This window comes from Eschrichtius robustus, chromosome 17, assembly GCF_028021215.1.
Source record: "Eschrichtius robustus isolate mEscRob2 chromosome 17, mEscRob2.pri, whole genome shotgun sequence".
Lineage (NCBI taxonomy): Eukaryota > Metazoa > Chordata > Mammalia > Artiodactyla > Eschrichtiidae > Eschrichtius > Eschrichtius robustus.
The window spans coordinates 1773737-1791790 of NC_090840.1; the positions used below are offsets into that span (position 1 = coordinate 1773737).

Genomic DNA, 18054 nt, shown 5'->3' on the forward strand with positions numbered 1-18054 from the left:
GGTGATCTCCATGTCTTACTCCTCTGTGGTCTTGAAGGTCTCCCTCTGCAAAGTACTTTAAAGAATGAACAATTTTATAGGACTTCCCTGGTGGTCCAGTGGTTAAGATTTGCCTTCCATTGCAGGGGGTGCAGGTTTAATCCCTAGTCAGGGAGCTAAGATCCCACATGCCTCGGGGCCCAAAACCCAAAACATAAAACAGAAGCAGTATTGTAACAAATTCAATAAAGACTTTAAAAATGGTCCACATCAAAAAAATCTTTAAAAAATTGTTTAAAAAAAAAAGAATGAACAATTTTAGGTCTGGAAAAGTTTTAGACTTCATTTATTCATTCACTCATTCACTCAACAAACACTTCAAAGCTTAAAAAAGAATCATTATTCCAGGCACTGACATTACATCAATGTAGGAAACAAATAACCAAAATAAATAAATAAATAAATCTATTGCGCTTGTGGAACTTGCTTTGTGGTTAGGAGAGAAAAAAAACAAATAATATGTGTAGGAAACGTGTAAGATTGTAGTAGGTAAGAAGCTAATAAGTATAATGGGGAAAGATAGAACAGAATGCAGGGATTGGGAACTTGGAATCCTAACTGGTAAACATGAAGGGCCTTGGATTCTGTTCCGGGTTTACTGTGCTAACGAAGCACTCCTTTTGTACTGCACCCTCAGTCCCAATCCTGTGCTCTGATCAGATGAGAGATTGTCTTGGACAAGATCAGGGCTTGTTATGGACACAAACACAAAACACAAAAGCAGAATCAGAAGCCAAGGAAGCTTATGCCAGAGACCTTCTGCACAGACTTAGTGAGGGTGGGTGGGTGAATGTCAGGTTGGTGGGAAATGGTGAGAACAGGGGATTCAAGGGTGGGTTTGAATTTCACCCTGGGTAAGACAGCTTTCAGTATTTTATTTATCACGTCTCTTCTTAATACCCTAGAACTAGAAAGGACTACTTGCCAAGAAAAGCTTAAAAGCCACTACTGTTCTCTACAACTATTGCCTATCTTATATTTAAATATATTGACAACTCAGTGCTAAATATGGACATTCATGGGAAAAAATGTCTGTTCTAAAATAATTTTTGTCCTTGAAGGAAAAAAGGCTTAGGAGGTTTACTTATTCTGAAGCTACAGAAACCTCAATGGAAATTTAGATTATCTTTTCAACTACCCATGTTAAAAGTGCTGTACTTGTTTTCTACATGAAATCTTATTCTTTAATACACTTATTTGATTTTTTAACTGTTGTTTTCAACCTTCTCAAATCTGTTACATAAAAACATAATTTTATGCAGTTACTTCAGGGATTTATTTTATTTCCGTCCACATAAGTTTAGCTTACTTATTTTTCTTTATTTTTTCTATCTTATTTGGTCAGTTAGACAAAGCACTGTTCCAATATTCTTGTCAGTTTACTGTATTCTGTTAATTGTTTAGTATGCACTTTCACACAAAGAGGAATATAATGACCCCTTCCCCATCAGGCATATACACACTCTGTTTTTTTGTACCAATTTGTGTATGTAGTCTCTCCAGCCATGCAGCATCCAAAGGGGCCCTTGCTTGGTCCCCAGCATAGAACAACTTAGCCAGATAATGGAAATACATAATTATCTACTGTTTGGAACCCTAAGTAAGAATTTCTACAATGAGCAGCACTGCTACACATTGGAGGAAATGCCTTCTTAAGGAATCACCAATCTTAATTTAAAAAATTGAAATTTTCAAAGTCAACTGCTATTAATTATTGCGTGTCACAGAGAAATTCTAAACAGATAAGTTTCTTGGGAGGACAATCTATTTGGTAGAAAAATTCCAGGGGTCTATTTTAATTCTATTTGGTGTCCATTCACATGCTATTCATAACTTGTATAGTTTCCTAACTAAAGGCTGTGTATTTAATTTTTGAGATTAAAAAGCACGATATATGATTTTCTCTTTTCAGGGGGGAGCGGAACATAACATTCCAGTTGTCATTTCAAAAATCTCCAAGGAGCAAAGAGGTAAAGTGTTAAGAGGGCTGCCCTGTGAGTCACTGTCACTGAGGAACAAGACAATCGTTAGAATCATAAATTCGTATGGGACTGACCAGCCGGGTTCCCGTGACCAGGCAGCACGTGATGGTTCCAACTGCCGAGTCCAAGTCCTTTACCCGCCCGGCGGGCAGGGAGGGAAGACAGTATAGCAGGCGGCTGTGTGTGAGCCGGAGATTGCATGACTGCACAGTGTCTCATTAACACGCAAGCATAGAAACGGGTCTGATGCTTACAGGTCACATCAATTACAGGCAACTCCAGTTATATATATTTTTTCAGTTTTCATATGCAATTTAACTCAGCCCGTCATATGAAATTTCATCCAGGAAAAACTCTGAAGATGTAAAGCAACTGTTACAATGACCGAAATCACTGAGACAGCCTAGTGTTTAAAAAGAAACGGGGAGCTGATTCCGTTGCCGATAGAGTGAATGTCTAGCTCTAAACGTTTTCATAGATGGCTTAATGCTCTCATAAAAACATGAGGACATTTAGTCCTCCATCCAGAAGCATGGCCAATTTTTGGCAACTAAGATCTGAAATGATAGAATGAAATGAACTATCACAGCATGTGTTTCAATTCAGCTCACGTTTCAATCATAGGAGTTGAATCATGTGATTGTTTTTGCATTTCTATTACCTGTGGATCTTTTAAGATGCTACCCATATAACACATTTCATTTTTTTCCTTTTATCAGTTTTGACTTTATTTAATTAAAAACTCTTCCATCTGTGTGAAGGAAGTAGACAATGCATAATCAGTTGTCCTTCTCCATTCACAGCTGAGCTCTCAGGACTGCTCTTTCTTGGGGATGCAATTCTGCAGGTACACACCTTACCATTACTTTCCATGTGCAACCAAAGCATAAAGTCAATTCACAATATACCACGTGAAGCTGTGTCTCTCTTTCCATTGCAGATAAATGGGATTAATGTGAGAAAATGCAGACATGAAGAAGTGGTGAGTTTTCTTTACTTTTTCCTAATATCATAATTTTCCCCATGTGCACATGAGGATTTAGGGCATTGCTAAAAACTTCATTTTATTCATTAGGAAATATGACGCTGGTCCAGTGTGCTATCAGACTTTCGGAAAATCTCTTACTTGGTGTTTGGTTTTGTTTTTTTTTTGTATATTAGAAACAGATCAGTGAGCATCACTCAGGACAAAATGTAATTCAAAGAAATACTTAAGGGGGGCCATTTGCTGTGTTTTCCAGTTTTTCGGTTAATTTCTACTAGTCCGTGTCCGCTAAGTAGATCTCTAGGTGAAATATATCTCTAAATCTTTGCAAATGTTTAGAAGCTTATAAACAGTAAAATTTATGTTTGTAAAATTTTATCTAGTAGCCGGGGCAATGGGAAGAGCATGTAAAGACTCTGTGTGTGTGTGTGTGTGTGTGTGTGCGCGCGCGCGTGTGCGTGTGTGTGTACGTGTCTGTGCGTGCGTGCGTGTCTCTGTGTGTGTGCATGCATGTGCGTGCACGTGTGTGTGCGCATGTGCGTGTGTGTGTGCGTGTGTGTGCGTGCGTGTGTGAGAGAGAGACAGAGACAGAGACGACATTTAGAGACACTTCATCTCAAGGCTCGCAGGTTCAGCTCACTGGACAGCTACACAGAAAGGTCAGCAGTGTTTACTCTGATATTTTCTTGGATGTTGGTAAATGTGCAGATTTGAAGCCCGGCCTCAGATACTTTAATTCACTCAGCTTATGTGACTCAGGAATTTGTATTTTAACAATGGGCCCAGCAGTTTCACTGTCAGCGGCCTCTAATCTACATCTTGGGAAAAGCTGGAAGGTTGAGCAGCTTCTGTGGAGCTGAGGGAGGGCATAAAAAATGATGCAGAAAAGAACAGGCCGGTGTCGGGCGTTTGGGAAACGTTTTTCATGGCTGATTCAATAACATTCATAGAACCTTCACTGAATCTCCATATCAGCTCACAGGGGAAAGGAGAGAGGAGAAAATATGTCTAAAGTTTTGTACTCAAGGGTCAAACAAAATGAAAATACCGTAAGCCTTTGGCTTCTCGCGGCTCCAGTTGACTTGGTTTGTGAAGACATTGCCCTGCTACTATTTGGAGAAAACTCTTCTGATATATTTACATATTTCAGACCTCAAAGAGGCAACTCCCAGCGTCTGAAAAGCCCCAGCTCCACAAGCAGAGCTGTTGGAGAGCGTTCTCTGTGGGACAGGCAAGGTGTGTCCATATTCATCGCTCGGTTTTTCTCTCAAAAATCCTACTTGATTTTTGAAAAATCACCCCGTGGTGAACCTCGCATAAAATATACGTACTTCACATCTCAGGCTTATGTCAAATAGGTACAGGGGAAAGCAATATTTGAGAACAGAGTTCTAGACAAATGAGAAGCAGCACATCACAGACCACTCGGTTCTGAATATACACAAATTTCAAATACAGCCCTGTAACAAAGATATTTTAACTTTAGTCTTTTTTCAAAAGTACAACGTGATTTTAAACTCATTGTCCAGGGAGCAAAAACAAGTGCATTCGCTTCCAGAACCGCACGCTGTTCCATGGAGCCCTGTTTGCAATTTGCCCTTCAGAGGCAAGCAGCACGCTTACACTCACTGTGATGAGGCTTTGATTAAACAGATCCGCGTGGCGTGAAAGATTAGAATGTGCTAACCACGCCACTTCCGAATGGTGTTCATTCTGTTTCAAAAACGAGGGATTTAAGATTGTATTGCAAATTGCACGTGGCCCTTCACAACAAACTTTTACTCTTTTGAGAGGTTTAACCATATCAGCTTTAAAGTGTAGGTAGTGATATTCTTATTTGGTTCCAATCTTTCACTTTGCAACAGTGATTAGGTGCTTTTGTCTTCACTGCTAATTATCTAAGCAAACAGACTGACTTACACCTCAGTGAGACTGAGATATTAATGAAATGTTTAAGAACGGACTTATATGGGCAGAAAAGGTCACCGCAAGCTCAGAGGTGTGGATGGTTTTAAGAACCATGCTGACGGACCGTGTTCCTCATTCCAAGTCAGGGCCCCCAGAGGCCCAAATTCAGAAAGAAGCCCGGGAAGGAATGACAGTAGGTTGTTTGTGCCTGTGACTTTCTTTTATTCACTTACACTATTCACTGCCATTGTTAGAAGTCTGCATCATTCGTAGATGCCTTCAACGGTGTAGCCGTAGCTTCTGTGATGGAGCTAGCTACAGGCTTGATCTGTGTGGCCAGGGATCCCTGCTGTCCGCGTGGGCACTCAGTGGACTGTTGTTAACGGATTCTTTAGCTAAATAACTAGAATTAGGTCATCACGGCGTCTGTGTCTGTATGTTTCTCATGTCTGGGTGTGCGATCATCAATTCTGGGCTTCACCCACATCACCCCGGGCATTCTTCTTGCTAGAAGATTGAGAAGGAAGAAAAGCTACCAGTTTCCTGAACAAGAAAGATTAGAGCAGGTGCCAGCTTTGAGACCGAAAAAGAGTTTCATCTGTTTTTTGTTTTTATGGTCTTATTGATAGAAAACATTAGATAATTAGAACTGCAAATAACCATCACCCTGATTCTGAATTTGTGACTTTGAACCAAACTCTACAATTGTGTAATTTTTACAGGAGCAGAATGAATAGCTCAAATTATGTAAGTTAAAATGATATATTCATGCAATGAGAACAAATTTCGATAAAAGAAATACAAAATGTTGTTTAATAACATTTTAATTGTTATGAGATATGCTTAACTTAATTCAAAATTTCCATTGGAATTTTCTTTTTTAGCTTAGATTAATCAGAAAATAAAATTACAAGAGTTACATCATATCATCTGAAAATGAGGCATTAGTTTATATATTGGAACCATTTAGGAGATTTTATGAGTTATCAAGGAACATATTTAGGATGTGATTTGGGAACATAAAACATTTTAGGTCTTGGGAGGGAGGGAGACGCAAGAGGGAAGAGATATGGGAACATATGTATATGTATAACTGATTCACTTTGTTATAAAGCAGAAACTAACACACCATTGTAAAGCAATTATACTCTAATAAAGATGTTAAAAAAAAAACAACAAACAAAAAAAACATTTTCGGTCTTGGCAAAACGCTTAAATTGTCATTGAGTAACATATCCTGTTTCACCTAACTGCTAACAATTCTCAATTTGTTTTCAGTTTGGAAATAAGTTTTTAAGTCTAATAGATTAAGATTTTCCTCAAGACTTCTGACTGCAGTGGACTCTTTTTCTCTGAATTAACTACCACAGAGGAAAGCCATACATGAAATCACTAGACTTCTACTATTTCCCACCGGTTTGGGAAGGGTTAAGCGTAAAGACAAAAAGGTGTTAAATATTGTTTATTGTGTCTCTGATTTTGAAAAGCAATAAAATATCTAGAACTTGACTAATTCACATCCTTAGATTGTCATTAACACCCTTTGGAGTTCCTTCTCTGCTGGACCCACAGGTCTGTCCCCTAATCAGGCTATGAATGGAGACAGCACAGGTGACAAGTTCATTAACCGCGTGCTCTTCACTCCTGGCTGCTGATTCCCAGCAAATCCCTACTTGTTGTCTTACACAGACTCAAGACCCGTTTCGCAGCGCCCTCGATAATGAGACAAAGCCAGGCCAGATAAACCCTTCCTTAGTGGAGCACCAGCTAATTCCCGCCCAGAAGAATCGGCAGGGAGGACACACAGCAGGAGGCCCAGGTGGGCCCTGTGTACAGAGAAGAGCAAGTGACCGGGGGGCAGAGACAGGCGTGCGGACGTCACCGCGCCCTGACGAAGACGCTCCCCAGTCACTCTCCTGCCCCACGGATCAGGGGAAGGACGGGAGGCGTGTGTTACCCAGATTATCCAGCTCTCACATCGCTGGCGTTTTATTTTCAGCGTGATCGGACTGAAAGGCAAGGAGAAGAAAGTGTCTGAGGATGGAAATTTGCACACCTAAGTTAGAATTTTTGTTATAGGTATTTTCCAGCTGTCTGATGATCATAAAGAGCCTACATTTCTCTGACCCTCATTTTTTGTCTGAAAGATGAAGCGTTTGAAATAGATCACTCGATGTATTTTGCAGCTCACTCATGAGAAAGTGCCTGGGAATGTGTGTGTTTTTTCTCTTTTTCAATTTTAATAGACTTTATCTTTTAGAAGCCTTTTAGGTTTACAAAATAATTGTGCAGAAAGTTTTCTCCCCATCGTGTCTCACACAGAGTATCCCCTCTTACTAAGGTCACGGGCTGCTGTCGACATTTCTTACAGTTGGTGAACCCCTACTGATGCCTCACTTTTTTTTTTAACATCTTTATTGGAGTATAATTGCTTTACAATGGTGTCTTAGTTTCTGCTGTGTAACAAGGTGAACCAGCTATACATATACATACATCCCCATATCCCTTCCCTCTTGCGTCTCCCTTCCACCCTCCCTATCCCACCCCTCTAGGTGGTCACAGAGCACCGAGCTGATCTCCCTGTGCTATGCGGCTGCTTCCCACTAGCTGTCTATTTTACATTTGGTAGTGTATGTAAGTCCATGCCACTCTCTCACTTCGTCCCAGCTTATCCTTCCCCCTCCCCATGTCCTCAGGTCCATTCTCTACATCTACATCTTTATTCCCGTCTTGCTCGTAGGTTCTTCAGAACCATTGTTTTTTTTTTTTTTTTTTTTTTTTAGATTCCATATATATGTGTTAGCATACAGTATTTGTTTTTCTCTTTCTGACTTACTTCACTCCGTATGACAGACTCTAGGTCCATCCACCTCACTACAAATAACTCAATTTTGTTTCTTTTTATGACTGAGTAATATTACATTGTATATATGTTCCACATCTTCTTTATCCATTCATCTGTCGATGGACACTTAGGTTGCTTCCATGTCCTGGCTATTGTAAACAGAGCTGCAGTGAACATTGTGGTACATGACTCTTTTTGAATTATGGTTTTCTTAGGGTATATGCCCAGTAGTGGGATTGCTGGGTCATACGGTAGTTCTATTTTTAGTTTCCACACCCAGTTTTCCCCATTATTAACATCCCACATTGTTACATTACATTTCTTACAAGGAATAAACCAGTACTGATACATTATTATTAACAAAAGTCTATACTTTATTCAAATTTCTTTAGTTTTTACCTAATACTTCTTTTCCTGTCCCAGGATCCCATCCGGATTACACATCACATGTAATTATGTCTCCTTTGGCTCCTCTGGGCTGTAATAGTTTCTAGGACTTCTTTTTTGATAACTGTTACACTTTTGAGGGGGACTGGTCAGGTATTTTGCGGGCTGAATCTCGATTTGGAGTGTTCCGATTTTTTTTTTGTTCCGATTTTTTTTTGTGATTAGACTGGGCTTACGTGTGTTGGGAGGAAGATGACAGAGGCACAGTGCCGGTCTTAGCACGTCTTATCACGTGTACCTGCCGTCATGACTGCGTCACCAGCACCTGGATGAGGGAGAGTCTGCCAGATTCCTTACTCTGTGGTCGTTGTTCCCTTTCCATGCTGTGCTCCTTGGAAGGAGATCCTACACTTAGTGGGGAATATGCTCTACCTCCACAGGGGTGGACTGTCTGCGTACGTTCCCTGGAATTGTGCTGCATACGAGATTTGTCTATTCACCTCAATTTTTAAAATTTATTCGGTCATTTTGACAGATCAGTGTGGACCGTGGATACTTCTTTTATACTCTGGGCTGTAAGCTTTTCCAGCTGGTTTTAGTGTTGCTTTGAAAAGTCCTTGGGATTTTTTTTTTTTTTTTTTTTTGGAGCACTTTCTCAGTTTCTGGTGCTAAAAGATGTTTCAGGCTCATCTTGTACCTTTCCTGCCAGTCCAAGAATCAGCCATTCCTCCCAGAGGCCCTGCCTCACTTTGTTAGAGAATGTTGGAGAAACCACATTCTGGGAGCTGGTGTGCTCATTGCTTGTGGAGTAGCTGTGCCTTCTAGGCCCCTCAGCTCACAGAGCAGGAGGTGTGTGTGTGTCGTGTGTGTGTCTGTGTGTGTGTGTGTGTACTGAATTGCTCACATACCTACTCTGTACCTACATTAAGCTAAACGTGAGTTTACATGGCTGCCGCTAAGGGAACCCATCATCACACAGACAGTCCTAGCCTCCTCCCCTTGCTTATCTGTAGCCTCCCACCAACAGATACTACACCATCTGCCATCTGCTTATTTAATTGTTCTAATCCGGTACATATGTACAGCAGGATCAGGGCAGTTAACCCACTCCCTGGTGGGAAAACTTGACTAGGTAGAGGATTGATGTACTGTTCGTTTTTGCCTTTAGTCTTGCAGATTTCATTAATTTCCAGATTCACTTAGGTCAGTTCCACTCTCCTAAGCCCTTCAGTGAGGTTGTTTCAGATGTTCGTAATACATTCAGATTCTCTTGTCATATCCTGCATTCAACTGTGATATCCCTTAACCTCCTAAATGATTTTTTTAGAGATTTACACACATTAAGGCTCACTCACCTTTTAGCTGCAAATTCTACAGGTTTTGACAACTGCATAATACCATGTATCCACCATTACGATGTCCTACAGAATAGTTTCACTGCCCTAAAAAACTCCTCCTCAGCTGTTTCCTCCCCACATCATGGCCCTCTAGAAATGACCATTTCACTGTCTGTATAGTTTTGCCTTTATCAAAATGTCATAGAATTGAAATCATAGAGAATGTAGCCTTTTCAGAATGGCTTCTTTCACTTAGCAACGTGCATTTAAGAATGATTCATGTCTTTTAGCTCTTGATAATTTATTTCTTTTTGAGCACTGAATAATATTTCATGGTCCAGACAATGGAATATTAAGCAACTTCACTACAGTTTTTTAAAAATCTATTTACCTATTGCAGGACATTGTGCTTACTTCCAGTTCGTGGTGATTATGAATAAAGCTGTTATAAATATTTGCAGGCAGGTTTTTGTGTGGACATAAGTTTTAAATAAATTGAATATAACTTAGGAGGTGTATTGCTGAATTATATGGTAAGATTATAGTTAGTTTACAAGAAACTGCCAAACTGTCTTCCAAAATGGCAGTACCATTTTGCACATCCACTAGCAATAAAGGAGAGTTCCCATTGCTCTGTATCCTTACCAGCAACTGGTACTTTCAGTTTTGTGGATTTGAACCATGTGTGCAGTGGTATCTCATTGCTATTTTAATTTACAATTCCTTAATGACAGATGATGTTGGGCATATGTTCATATGCTTATTTGCCCTCTTTCTATTTTCTTTGGTGATGTCTATTCACATACCTTGCCCATTTTTAAATTCAGTTGTTTGTTTTCATGTTGTTGAACTTAAAGTTCTTTATATATATATTGGAGATAGCTCCTTGTTTGTATTGGCTACCACATATATGTTTTAAAAATATTTTCTCCCTCTCTGTGGATGGGTTGCCTTTTAATTTTCTTTAAAAGTATATTTTGCAGAACAGGACTTTTTTTTTTTTTTTTCTCTTTATTAATTTTATTTATTTATTTATTTTGGCTGTGTTGGGTCTTCTTTGCTGCGCGTGGGCTTTCTCTAGTTGCAGCGAGCGGGGGCTACTGTTCGTTGCGGTGCGCGGGCTTCTCATTGTGGTGGCTTCTCTTGTTGTGGAGCACGGGCTTCAATAGTTGCAGCACGTGGGCTCGGTAGTTGTGGCGCATGGGCTTAGTTGCTCCGCGGTATGTGGGATCTTCCCGGACCAGGGCTCGAACCCGCGTCCCCTGCATTGGCAGGCAGATTCTTAACCACTGTGCCACCAGGGAAGCCCAGAACAGAACTTTTTAATTGTAATAAAGTCCAACGCATGAATTATTTCATGGCCATAAAGATGGCTTTATTTCCTTAAGTCAATGTAACTTTATTTTTTCATTATTGTCATATTGCACTAGCCTGGACTTCCAGCATAACTTGAATATTCATTGTGAGAAAATATGTCCTTTCCTTGTTCCTGGTCTCAGTGGGAACGTGTCTGGTTTCTCATCATTAAGTATGATATTAGCTGTGGGTGTTTTGTAGATGTTCTTTATCAAGTTGAAGAAGTTCCCCTATATTCCTAGTTTGCAGGCAGTTTTAATCATGGATGTATGTTGAGTTCTTTCAAATGCTTTTTCTGCATCATTTGATATGACCATACTTGTTTTGTTCTTTAAACGTTTGATGCATAGATTACATTGATTGAATTTACAATATTGAATCATCCTTGCTTACCTGGAATAAACCCACCTGGTTGTGATGTATAATTGCTTTTACACATTGTTGGGTTTGATGTGCTAGTAACTTTTTGAAGGTCATTGCATAAATTCTGATAAGATATATTGGTCTTAATTTTGTTTTTCTGTAATGTTTTTAAAATCGTTTTGGGTATTAGGATAATGCTGGCATCAAAGAATGACTTAGAAAGTGTTGCCTCTGCCTCTATATTCTAGACAAGACTGTGGAGGATGGGTTCCATTCCTTCATTAAATATGTGACAGAACACACCAGGAACACTTTCTAGTTCAGGTGGGTTTTTTTGCTTCAATTTATTTAATACATATAGGCCATTTCAGAATATCTATTTCTCCTTGTGTGAGTTTTAGTAGTTGTGTCTTTCAAAGAATTGATCCATGTCACCGAGGTTATCAAAGTTGTGGGCATAGAGTTCTTTGTAGTATTCTACTATTAGCCTTTTCTTCATGTCCATGGGATCAATAGTGATGACCCCTCTTTCATTTCCGATATTGGTAATTTGTATCTTCTCTATTTCTTGATTAATCTGGTTAGAGGTTTATCAATTTTTATTTATCACTTCAAAGGACAGGTGTTTAGTGTCATAGACTTTTCTCTGTTGTTTTTGTTTGTTTGTTTTCCATTTCACTAATTTCCTGTGTGATTTTATTATTTGTTTTCTTCTTTGTGCTTTGGGCTTTGACTGCTCCACTTTTTCTATTTCCTATAGTAGAAGCTTAGATCATTGACTTTAATCATCTTTATGAATATATACATTTAATGGCATAAATTTTTCTCTAAACACAGCTTCCCACAAATCTTGAAGAGTTCTATTTCATTTTTATTTAGTTCAAAGTATTTTAAAATTTCTCTCCAAACTTCTTCTTTGACTCCTGTGTTATGTAGAATGGTATTCTCCAAATATTTGGGGGACTTTCAAGCTATCTTTCTGGTACTGACTGCTAGTTTAAATTCCTTTGTTGTCTGGGGGCATAGTTTGTATGATTTATATTCTTTTTGATTTGTTAAGTTTTGTCTCTGGCCTAGAATCTGGTCTATCTTTGTGAATTTTCCATATAAGCATGGGAGGAATATGCACTTTGCTGTTTTTGGACAGAGTGTTCTGCAAAAGATAGGAGTCCCTCCTTATCTGCAGTTTCACTTTACTTGGCATCAGTGACCCAAGGTCAACCACAGTCCAAAAATATTAACTAAAAGATTCCAGAAATAAGCAATTCCTAAGTTTTCAACCGCACGTCATTCTGAGGACGGCGATGAAATTTTGCAATGTCAGCTCCGTCCTCACAGGACAGGAATCATCCCTCCATCCGTGTTCCACTTCAGTCACTCAGCAGTTGCGGGGGTAGCAGGTCTACTGTCTCCCGGGGTCGCAGTGCTTGTGGTCAGGCAACCTTTAATCTACATAATAATGGCCCAAAGGGCACGAAGAATGATTCTGGCAGTTCGGATACGCCAAAGAGAAGCTGTGAAGTCCTTCCTTTAGGTGAAAAGGTGAAAGTTCTCAACTTCATAGAGGACGGTAAGGACTCTCCCATCCGTGAACCTGTGAAGAGGGAAAAGGAAATGTGTGCTACTTTTGCTGCTGCATCTGGAGCTGCACAAGTTACAGTCAGTGTGTGATGAGTGCTTAGTTAAGATGGAAAAGGCTGTACATTTGTACAGGAAGATATTTTGAAAGAGAGAGGCCACGGTCGCCTAACTTTTATGGCAGGATATTGTTCTAGTTGTTCTATTTTATTATTAGCTACTGTTGACAGTCGCTTACTGTGCCTCCTTTATAAATTCAGCTTGATCACAGGTATGTATGTACAGGAAAAGACATCGTATATACAGGGTTCGGTACCATCCAGGGTGTCGAGCATCCCCTGGGGGGCTTGGAACGTGTCCCCTGGGGATAAGGGAGGGCTGCTGTGAATCAGTTTGAAGGATAGTGCTGTTTACTTCAAACTGCGTCCTCACCGAATTGCTGCCCGTCTGAACTCACAATTCTTGAAAGAGTGCTGTTGAGGTCCACAACTCCAGCAGTGGAGATGTCCGTTTCTCCTTTCAGTTCTATCAGTTTTTGCCTCACATTTTTTGATATTTTGTTGTTAGGTGTTTAGCATGACCACATATCATTGGAGATTCTACCACCTTATTATTATTTATTTCCTCACTTTAACCTGGATAATTTTTCTTGTTCTCAAGTCTGCGTTGTGTGTAATTGGTATGTCTCCTCCAGCTATGTTGATCAGCGTTAGCAAAATACATTTTTCTATATGCCTTTACCTTAAACCTATCAATGTCTTTATATTAAAATGTTGTGTGTTTTTTGTAGAACCTAGAGTTGGGTCTTTTATATCCCATTGACAGTTTCTGTTTTATAATCGATATATTTAGACCATTCAAATATAAAGTAATTACTGATAAACCAAATTTATATCCACCATGTTTAAAACTCTTTTCTATTTGTTGCATATTTGTTCTTTGTTTCTCCCATCACCACCCTAATTCTTTTTTGACTTCCTTGGTTTAAATTAAGCTTTTTATGTAAAAGAGTCCATTATATCTCTTCTCTTATTTTATCAATTATACTCTAAAAACAATTAGTGTTTGACTTAGAGTTTCCAATATACATTTTAAATGAATCCACATGCACTTTCAAATAGCCCTGTGCTGCTTCTTGCATAACTCAGGTACCTAATAACAGAATATTCCTGATTTATCTTTCTCATATATTATGGACATTGTTGTCATTCATAGCACTTACCTGTATTCTTCAATAAAACCATACATTGTTACTATTATTATTTTAAACTAAAACTTGTTTCCAATCAAGCAAGAATAAGAAAAATAAAATATTTTACTTTCATTTATTCCTTCAGCTCTTGCTTTCCTTATGTTGATCTGAGTGTTGACATATTTTCCTAAACCCTAAAGAAATTCTTATAACACTTCTTGCAGTACAGGGCTTCTGATAAGGCATTCTGTGTTGCTGTGTATCTGATACATTTTTTATTTCTCCACTTTAGAAGAATAATTTCACAGGATATAGAATTCTGAGTTTATGCTTTTCTATTTCAACACTTTGAATATTTCACTTCACTCTCTTCTTGATTTCATGATTTCTGATAAGAAGTCAGCTGTAATCCTAATCCATGTTCCACTATAGGTAAATTTTCCTCCCACTCAATGGCTTATTTCAGAATTTTTTCTTTGTCTTTGATTTTCTGCAGTTTGAGTTCCTGTAGTAAGTACCCAAGAGAAATAGCATATAGCCACACAAAACCCTGTACACAAATGTTCAGAGCAGCATAATTCATAGTAGCCAAAAAGCAGAAACAACACATTATTAACTGATGATGGATGAACAAAATGTGGTATATACACATAATGGAATGTTATTTGATAATAAAAAGAATAAGTACTGATACAGGGTAAAACATGAATGAACCTTGGAAAACATACTAAGTAAAAGAAGCTATTCACAAAAGACCACATATTGAGTGATTTCATTTGCATGAAGTATCCAGGTAGGCAGATCCATAGAGACAGAAAGTACATTAGTGGTTGTCTAGGGCTGGGGCAAGGGGGTCATGGGAAGTGAGTGTGGATGGGTTCAGGGTCTCTTTTGGGTTGGCAGAAAATGTTCTAAAATAAGATCGTGGTGCTGGTTACATAGCTCTATGTATATACTAAAAACCACTGAGCTGTCTACTTTAAATTGGTGAAATTCATGATCTGTGAATAATTTATCAATAAAAATGTCAGATTAAAAAATACATTTTTCAGAAGTCACTGAGTATGGTTTAAATGTGGTTTTAACATTTTACTTAATTTCATTTCATTTCATTTAACTTTTTGTGGTAAAATAAAAAGCAAATAAAGAAAACCACATACAACAAATGTATAGCTTAGTGAAAAATTTTGAGGCAAATAACCTTTTAATCATTTCTATGCCAAGAGGCAGAATTTCGTCCACCTCCCAGAAGGCCACTGTGTACTTTATCTTAATCATAGCCTTCCAAATGAAACCACTAGCCTAAATTTCATATTCATCAGTTACTTGAATGATTTTTATTATATCTCCACACAGTATTGTTTCATTTTGCCTGTTTCTAAAGCACTTGCTACATAGTTTAGTTTCTTAATCTCCAGACTTCCTCTGGAATCTCATCTGGAATTTTGAATTTTACTGTTCATTGATAATGGAATACTTTATACAAGGAATGTTAAATGCCATCTCTTTACCTTATGTCCTGGAAATATAGCACAACTGTAGTCCTAATTATATCACGTGTTAATTAAGCTTTTCTTAGTTAAGTGTAGACTCACGTGCAGTTGTGAGAAATGATACAGAGAGATCCTGCGTGCACTTTACCCAGTTTCCCCCCAAGAATAACATCTCACACAACAGAACAACATCACAACAGGATACTGACACTGATACAGTCAAGACAAAGCACCTCCATCACCAAAAGGACCCTCCTTTTACCCTTTATGGCCACACCTACTTCCCTCCTGCCCTCACCTGCTGCTAAACCCCTGGCAACCACTAAACTGCTCTCCATTTCTATAATTTTGTGATTTCAAGAATGTTATATAGTGGGATCATAAAGTCTAACCTTTTGGAAGTTGTTTTTTTCACTTAGGTTTCTCTGGAGATTCATTCAGGGCGTGAAGACTTAGGTTCACATAAAACCCACACATAGATGTTTATAGAGCTGTATTCGTAAGAGCCTGAAACAGGAAACATCTCAGATATTTTTTAATGGTTAAATAGACAGTGGTATATCCATACCGTAGACTACTACTCAGAAAATAAAATGAGTGAACTATTGATGTAGCGTGAATGGTTATAGGCCTTTAACATCTATTCAGAATTCCTAGTGGTGCTCACTTCAGTGTAGAATGAACACGCAGATGTTTATCATTCCTAGTTAATGAACATCAGTGTACAACTTTCCTTTAGTTTTACTGAATTTAGAAAAACAACTGACTATTTAGCACAAGCAGGTTTTATGAATTCAAACCAAAAAAATGTAAGAAAAATGCTGCAAGTAAATTCTTCTGTTAACTTATTGAGTATTAGTTGGCAATACTGATTTTTGGAATTTGGCCAGCATGATTGTTTAATTGTTTACAGAGATTGAAAAGGTAAACCTTAGGGAAGTGGCTCATTCTAAACAAATGTTTCTATTACTTGTTTTACAGTTATTCAGCATTCTGAAAATAGGTAGTAAAAATAATGTGAGAAATTACAATGAAAATAAATTGAGAAGTTTTTCTATGTAAGATAGATAGATAGATCCAAGGTGTGTGTGTATATATTTAAGTAATCTCTATTTATGCTACAAGTTTATTTCACAATATAACGTTACTTTATCTATAGTATAAGTAGTATAAGTCTCCTTGCTGATTCTGAACCTAAGCCTGGCAAATATAATGAGATTTATTAAATTTTTTGATATTTACTTTTTTTAAATGTTTACTGGGAGGAACAGAAAACAAAATTTCAGGCAATCATTGTTTTGTTCATTAGAGGATCTTTCGGAGATATTGTAGTGATAGGATAAATCATATATGTGACTGAATTGTAAATTTATTGGCTTTTATTTTTCTTGGGTGTGTATTACTATTTCCTTCTTTTTCAAGGTTAACTGGAGTCTATTTGTAAATAGATTCCTTAACATGAGAAAATATTTATAATATATAACAATATTTAGTTGAGTTTTTAAAAGTAACTTACATAAGAATATACATATCTTATCTAAATTACAGTTTAAAAATAAAAATATTGAATATAAAGGCTTAAAAGAGGTTAACTCAAGTGATCATAATTTGGATATGGTATCACAGATGGTATTTATATTCTACTTGTGAACTTTTATAATTTCTAAATTTTCAACAAAAAATGTATAGAAATAATTTTAAGAATTAATTATTTTATAATGACAAGTTACTTAGTCATTTAATAATAGTATGAACCAAGCCTTGCATCAGGCAATGTCATTACCTCAATTTATATAGAAGTCATTACTATTTCAATTCTATCTGTGGGGAAAGTAAGACCAAAAAACATGGGAGAAATTGGTCCAAATTTGAGTAAAAATTGAGTTTTGGTAGAATTAAGTCAAATCCAGTTCTGACTCCAAAGTTTATGGCCAATGGGCTACAAACATTATTGTCCATATACCTTAATAAATACATGTTTTGAAAAAACATGATTACCATAAATTAGAGACAAAACAAAATAAGCATATTTTTTAACAGAAGATTCTCTTCAGAGTGATTTCAATACAAAACTGCCATAGTTTGGAGAGTCGTTAGAAAATACTTCCCTTAATTATCAATATTGCCATCACAGATACTTCACATTAACACTTCAAAAAAAGGATTTAAAATGAAGTTCAAACTGAGGTTAACTTCAGTTAAAATTTAGGTGGAGATGGGATTTTAAGGCCCTAGACATTCTCGTTTTTCCAGTGATATGTCTCTCCCATGCTCACTACGATTTTGAGGTCTAAGGTGTTCCATTGTGAATGTCAGAGACCTATTTACTCATCTCATGAAGGGAAGTATACAAATGGAAGGGGTAAACATTTTATATTGAAGAGATAGAGATACAGATAATTACTTTGAATTATGGAAGAACACTTCCTTTGTCATTCAAGGTAATTAAGTACAGATGTGAATTTTTAAAAGTTACTTTAAATTATATACAAATGATTATTAGTTTGTACATTTATGTAGAGAAATTTACACCAATTAATACTCTTCTCTCGATTCCAACTTGGTCCTTCCATGTGGATCGAATGCACA

The 18054-nt window shown here is 37.6% G+C and overlaps 1 protein-coding gene across 1 annotated transcript in view; it reads left to right on the forward strand.

Annotated features, from left to right (window-relative positions):
* Positions 1-18054, forward strand: part of SNTG1 (syntrophin gamma 1) — a 331005-nt gene that overhangs the window by 163426 nt on the left and 149525 nt on the right. Inside the window, exons 5-7 of the mRNA XM_068525807.1 lie at positions 1952-2009; positions 2825-2868; positions 2962-3003. Coding sequence (XP_068381908.1) covers positions 1952-2009; positions 2825-2868; positions 2962-3003 — 144 coding nt within the window. The remainder of the gene's footprint in view (positions 1-1951; positions 2010-2824; positions 2869-2961; positions 3004-18054) is intronic.